This window comes from Odontomachus brunneus, unplaced genomic scaffold (genome assembly GCF_010583005.1).
Source record: "Odontomachus brunneus isolate Ranch 3 - 2012 unplaced genomic scaffold, Obru_v1 Obru_scaffold_404, whole genome shotgun sequence".
Classification (NCBI taxonomy): domain Eukaryota; kingdom Metazoa; phylum Arthropoda; class Insecta; order Hymenoptera; family Formicidae; genus Odontomachus; species Odontomachus brunneus.
The window spans coordinates 10,194-17,382 of NW_022639854.1; the positions used below are offsets into that span (position 1 = coordinate 10,194).

General features: G+C 40.7%; 1 protein-coding gene across 1 annotated transcript; it reads right to left on the minus strand.

Annotated features, from left to right (window-relative positions):
* Positions 1–4,257: 4,257 nt before the first annotated feature.
* LOC116853645 (protein ANTAGONIST OF LIKE HETEROCHROMATIN PROTEIN 1-like) lies at positions 4,258–5,261 on the minus strand. The gene is made up of 2 exons (XM_032834788.1): positions 4,970–5,261; positions 4,258–4,838 (listed from the first exon to the last, which is right to left on the minus strand). The coding sequence occupies exons 1-2, from the start codon at positions 5,259–5,261 to the stop codon at positions 4,258–4,260; spliced, it is 873 nt and encodes a 290-aa protein (XP_032690679.1).
* Between the last annotated feature and the right edge of the window lie 1,928 nt (positions 5,262–7,189).

A 7,189-nucleotide genomic window follows, 5' to 3' on the forward strand; every position in this document is an offset into this window, starting at 1 on the left:
GGGGGGGGGGGCATATAAGGACTATCTTTACCCAAGGAAGCTCAGTATCAGAGTTCTCAGCCCTGATGATGCAAACTGCAACGTTTGCGAAACGTCGGCATATCGCTGATTCAAGACACGGCTCCATTCCGGAAGCTATACCTAGACAGCTGTGTTTATTTTTAACGAAGCAGCCGTCGTGAGGAACCCGGCAGAAAAAAACGGGAGAGCCAAGAGAGACAACAGGCGAACTCCCGATGTCAACAGTGTCTCGAGACCAGATTACTGAAATCTGCCGATTCTCGACGACCGACCACCACCGGACGAGGGGGGCAGCGACGAGGGAGGATCCGCGAGGATACGCGATCCTCCCAGGAAGAATCAGCTGGCAGCCTTACCGCGACCATTGCCGCGCTCAGACACGAAAATTAAGAAAATTCGTCCGCATACCTTACCGACAGTGCGTGAGAAAGAGCGAGAGAGAGAGAGAGAGAGAGAGAGCGGGGAGAGCGAGAGAGTGACGAGGGAGCGAGAGGGAGAGAACAGTGAGAGAGAGAGTGCGGAGCCAGAGCGAACGGCGAGAGAGCGACCGAGGAGGGAGCGGAGCGAGGGAGAGAGGGAGAGAGAGCGGAGAGAGAGAGAGGACCGCCGACGCCGCCGCCGACGCAAGGGCTGTCGCCGAACTTGTAAGATTGACTATCTGCTCCAAATTTATTTGTGTCGCATATCGACCAGTATCGTACCGTCTCTCGTCCGCGGAGTGGTCGCGCGAGTAAGAAAGGGCTCGCCCGAGGAAAACGTCCTCGGGCTTCGTGTAGCGTTTCGCGAACGGTATCGTCTCACGAGGAACGTTACCGTTACGAGCTTCTATCGCGTACCGAATATCGGGACGTGCGAGAGTCCCCTTAATAAACGTCATTTCTATTATCGATATCGAGTCAAGTGATTTCGCCTTCTCCTAACCCATCCCGTCTCCGACTTTAATTTAATAAGAGCTACCGGTCCCGACGGTTCCGGGACGCGCGTTTTTTTCGGTAATAATTATCGACTCTCGCGTATTTCGATGTGGTGCGGCCTTCCCGCATCTGGCGCCCAACTATCGCGGATATCTTAGTGGCGTGTCCGGGCGCCGACGGCAATTTGCCGACGCGGCTAACAGGCAACTGTTTGCCGTCGCTCGCGACATTCCGTTCGCGAGTAGCGTCGCAATATATATATATATATATATATATATATATATATATATATATTATATATAGCACATAACTTCTAATAAAATATTCACAGTCAAATAATTCATTCAGTATAGTTATCAACAATGAACTGGTTCAATAAGTTAGAGTGAGAACTAGAATGAAAGGGGAGCGTTCCGATTGACCACAATACGACTGGATACAACCAACCGATGAAAAGAATTATCTAGTGAATTACTAGGTCGAACCAATCATTACAATCTGTGTCCAATCGTATCGTGGTCAATCGGGTCCTACCCGAGTGAAAGTATATTTTGTCTCGCTCTAACTTATTGCACCAATTCAGCAGCGCAGCTACAAAGAACAAACTATAACTCATACCGAGTTTCCGAACACCTAATCTGAGCCATAGCGCCTCTGGCGACAAATACGTCAACCTGGACATTTTCTCAGACGGCGAATTCCTCAATCGTAAAACTTAGCGATTTCGGTCTTTGAGCTAAAATATCTCAGGTTCTAGAAAACGTAGAGCAAAAGTAAAGGCAGTTTTATTAACTAACATAAACCCAAGGAATCGATTGAGCCTATCTAGAATCTCATCGATTCAACCGTTATGGTCAAACAAGAAATCTGGTGTGTATTCAACTAGTCTCGTGACGTTAGTATACACGGCCGTCTCGCACTTGCACTTGGCTTCGCGACACTAACGTGTCGCTTGATATACTTATAAACTCAGATGTCATTTAACTTTAATTATTACTACTGTGATCGTTCTTCGTTAGTTATATGCAAGAATACGGCCAAAACTTCGTCTCCGCCGTTGCGGCGACGGCCGAGCTTGCCGGCAGCTCTCCAAAAAAAATATCTGACTCGATAGAGCGGCGGGGTTCGTGTGTCGACGCGCGACCTTCCTTCGCGCGACACGAGAGTAACAGGCGACAGAGTCGGAGGAATCACGAATAAACACACATATCGTTTAACATTACGCTGTATTTAACAAAAAAAAAACAACAAAAGAAAGATTCTACAAGAGACGTGGTGCGGGCTTCGAGTCGCGTAGTCGTGAAGCCATTCGGCAGCTGGATCCGTAGTCAAGGATCCTTCTGCCTCGCGGAGTTCGGACGACACGAGACTCGCGAAATTCTATCGTTACACGCTAATTGCTGAATTGGGCGCCAGCCGGGTGCATCCCGGCCCTAATTGTCACGTCGCGAACCACGTATTTCTCGCCACTCTCGCCACTCGGAGACCCGCACTTTCTACGAATGATCGCGAGTCGTCATAATTTTCACGCAATCGCTCGCCGTACTGTGCGGTCGCGAACGCGGTGAAGCGGCAGCAGGCAGCGCGGTAAGGACGGCTATTCTCTCGCGGGCCCCGAATCTGAGCCCGCGATCACGAAGTCGAACGGGTCGTCAAGGATGGCGACGAACCCTTCCGGCTGCCGTCGTGAAGCGATGGCAACCATCCCGGTTTTTCGGCGCTCGGGCTGAACGACAGGTGGAAGACAGCTCATCAAATATCCCTCGCTGGGCTCGCCCCTCGTTCTCCGTCCGCTAGCTCGCTCGTTCGCAGGCTCGTTCGTTCGCTCGTAGGATCGTTCGCTCGCTCGCTGGATCGTTCGCTCGCTCGCAGGATCGTTCGCAGCACTCGCGTCGCTCGCTATCCGCACAGTGACGAATTTCTCCGCGAGCGCGAGGCTCCTTAGGCTCGCGGTCTCAGCCGCCGATCGCCGCTAGGCCCTATTGGTCCTGCGGGAATGTACGGCTCTAGCGCGGGCGCCTTACAGGGCCCGCGCTACACCGCCGAATTCTCTGACTCCTCGTCGACGGGATCCTGTGCCCGACGGCATCCTTAACTGGCGTGGGCGCTCAGGTGGCTGCCGGAAGTTCTTGGTATCCCAGGGCGTCCCCCGGGATCTGGTTCTTAAGGTCCAGCTCTTCCTGGCGTCCCGCGGCAAGTTAATCGGGGCCCCCGTTGCTTATGGCAACGTCGTTTAGCTCGTCGTCCACTTCAGGTCCGTCGTCGCCTCGCTCCGATAGATGCACTCCGTCATTCTCGTCGCAGCCCGAGCACACAAATAAAACAAAAAAATTACAACAACGCGATCTCGCACGCAAAAGCGGGCGAGACCAAATTCTTTGCCGCCGCCCTTCCCGCGGGAGAAGGGGGCGTGAGCACAGCTCTCCTTGTCTCCCGGTCAAAATCGGTGACGGCGAAATCGCCACGTCACACTACGTTTAATACAAATTCAGTTTCATTTAATATTTAACATATCATTAAGTCGTTTTGTAGCAAAGTATTATGATTAAATTTTTTTTTTTCTAATTTTAATAAAAGTATTTAGTAACTTAGTTAAAAGTATTTAGTAACTTAGTATTTTAGTTTTAATTATAGGATGTGATTTAGCATATACAAAAAAAGGAATACAAGAAACTATCTGTGATGACTCTAACGAGTAAATGGATATTATTTATTGTTAATAATTTATTTACAAAGTGCATTTTTATTTAATGGGTATTAATGTATTCCATATACAGTTATATGTAATTATAATTAATAATTGCATATTCAAAAAACAAGTTCATTTATTTTGTGTTTCTATTGGTAGTGTAGCTATCGGTTTGTTATCTCAAAGTTAGTACTATTATTTTTTACTTCCTATGTTCTTTTATTATTGTCTACTATTCTATGTTAATTTGTAACAAATATATTCATGATACTGGATTACCAAATGTACATTATTTATTCCTGAGTAAATATTTCCCTGAATACTTGCATTCTTCGATCTACCTGGTCTCTCCAATTAATATTCTCGTTAAGATTATTATTAATATTTACATCCAATTCCTCCATTTCTACATTATAATCATTGTCATTCTTGTCATTGCAATCTATACACAAATTATGCAAAATACATGCAGCTACAATAGTTTTTGTAATGAATGACATGTCACGATATTCTGTAAAAAATTTAATCCGTCAGAAACGTCCTTTGAGATAACCAAATGCTCTTTCTACAACAATTCGTGAAGAAGAATGTATGAAATTAAATTCGGTCTGTTGAGCAGTAAGGTGATCATTATCACGAAAAGGAGGAACAAGCCACTGCAATGATGGATATGCAGTTTATATCTTCGATTATAAACGTGTCATTTGAAAACATTTCTTCTTCATGTTCATTAGCTACATTGTATAATGCAGATTTTCTCAACACTCGTGCGTCATGGAAAGAACCAGGTTGACCACAGTATATATTCGTGAATTTCATACTCGCATCTACAACAGCTTGCAGATTTACAGAGAAATATTTTTTGCGGTTACAATAGTCTCTTACATTTTCGATATTAGGTTTTTCTATTCTAATATGAGTGGAATCAATTACTCCTATTATATTTCGTATGCTTCTCTTAGTTTCAAATTCATGACAAATATATACAACCTGTTGTTCTTGAGGCCATTTGATAACATTATCTAATTTTGTCAAAATCCAAGCTGTAACTCGACGAATTATTCGAAAAACAGATGAAATTGAAACGTCAAATCTATCTGATATTGTCCGCAAAGGTTCTGTGTTTGCTAAGTGCCACAAAAATATAAGAAAACTGAGTTTTGCTTCAATTGGTTTTACTCCAAATAAATGCGTGGGAATAAATTCTTGTAATTCTTTCTTGTAATTCTTTCTTGTAATTCATCTAAAATATGATAAAGAACTATAGGTATTAAATATTATAAAACCATATTAACAACATTATATAATTTTTTAAAATAAAATTTAAAATAAAAATAAATATTACCTATTAATTGATTTGCAGTGGTACGCTTAACTCGCAAATGCTCCTTAAATTCCAAATCTGTGCAGCTATCCACAATATAAAGATAATGTTCAATTCGATGTCTCTTACGTCCATTAGTTAAATATTTTAATAAAGGAAATAACATTAAATAACTATCATTTTCTTCACTACTTGAAGATGTATTGCTAATAGAAATACTACTGTTCCAATCCGTTTCACTGGAACTTAAGCTCTCTGTAGTATTACGCATTTCACTCACCATTAGCATACTAATTGCCATTTTCTTTTCCATATTCCTATATATAAAATAATAATATTTAATTATTATAACTACACTTAATTTACATTCTCTCTCTCTCTCTCTCTCTCTCTCTCTATATATATATATATATATATATATATATATATATATATATATATATATGTATAACTAATGAACTAACTTATAAGATATTTATTTTTAATAGTCTTACTTTTATAGTCTAATTTTTTGCGATTTTACGTCAGAAATCCCTTTTTTTTTCTCAATAGCAAGGGAATTATATATAATTTAAAATTATTGATATATATTACCTTGTAATATTATTTCGTTATTACCTTGTATCTATAGATCAGCGTATTTAGTAATAATTTTAAAAAACTATGATTGCCCTGTCCTCTAGCGGTGAGGTAAAATAACTAAACAGCGTTCCAACTACAAGTCAACACTGTGTAACACTGTGTTACACTGTGTATGACTGTGTTCTCTTGCTGGAAAGCACCAATTATATTGATATATAATTCATTGTATTACACATGGTATTATACAGATAGGCTGTGTCCCAAAATCGGTTTGGAAAATTTTAGTTTCAGTTATAAGGTTAACAGACTTGAAACTAACGTGGATTACGTTACGTAATCGATCAGCTGATCTTTGTGATCCATGCACTGATATGTGAATAACGGATAGATGATATGCGTTCTACCCAGATAGCCAAACCTACACGAACAGATTTCGAGCAGAGCTTGTTATCAACTTTTTATGGCAAATAGATAACAAATTTGATGCAGGATCGGTTATATCAAATCTTGCTGCCAAATTGCCATCAGCTATGCGGCAGAGCTTGTTGTCAGATAATTGCTGCAGATTTGCAGCAAAAACTGCGCAGAGCTTGTAGCAATTTGACGGCAGATTAGCAGCAGAAACCGCGCAGACCTTGCTACGCTGCAAGCTTTGCGCGGTTTTTGCTGCAAATTTGGCACCAATTGCCCGACAGCAAAACCTGTCGCCAAAACCAAACCCTAATGTAGACACAGATGGCTATGGTTTTTTCAAATTTTCTGCCAATCTGCACGCAGTCTGCGCTCAATATGCTTACTGAGTATACATATGTCCAATTGAAGGTCGTCATAGAGGGAAATTTTTCACACATGCACGTTAATTATATCTAATCCACTTATTTTGAGAAAAGAAAAACATAGCAAAGTAAAGCTTTGTTTTTTAAAAATTGTCAAGTAAAGCTTTGCTTCATAAAAAGTAATAAAATGGGATGCTATTACTTCTGTAATATCGCCAAAACTCGTGAATAGAGATGAACATTTCACAAATAAATGTCAATGCTGTGTTTAACTTAAATTTACAAAATAAAAGGTTATATTTTTTATCTGAAGCATTTGAAGAACTTTCTCTATAAGATGTCGACGTTCGATGAAGGTCAAGAATTTTGTGGCAGGGGTTAGGACTTCAGCTATTTAGTTAGTATATATACCTATGGGTTCATATGATTAGAGAGAGAGAGAGAGAGAGAGAGAGAGAGAGAGAGAAAGAGAGAGATTCGTGAAACTTCTATTTATAAACTTTTATTTCTTCTAATATTAACTAGAAATAGAAAGTGTCAAATAACCTATTTTAAGTCTGGTGACGGGCTAAAGACACGTATAGAAATAATCTATCTATAAATAATAATATACTAATAATATAATAATAATAAATATTATAATAATCTATCTATACTATTAATCTATTTACTTTTTTCCTTTTTTCCGGACATTTTATTATTGCAGTTCACAGTATTGCATTTGACACATTCTGCAGTCTTATATAGTGTACCATGGTATCAGCTGATCGATTACGGAACGTGATCAAAGTTTATTTCAAGTTTATCAACTTTATAACCAAAACTAAAGTTTCCGAAACCGATTTCGGAACACAGCCATAATACATTTAGTTTATATATAGTT

Bases quoted from the DNA above. Each gene is read 5' to 3' on its own strand.
- LOC116853645 (XM_032834788.1), bottom strand. From the start codon at position 5,261: ATGGAAAAGAAAATGGCAATTAGTATGCTAATGGTGAGTGAAATGCGT. The intron at 4,839-4,969 runs GTAATATTTATT...ATTACAAGAAAG, and splicing joins CACTGCAAATCAATTAATAG to AATTACAAGAATTTATTCCC.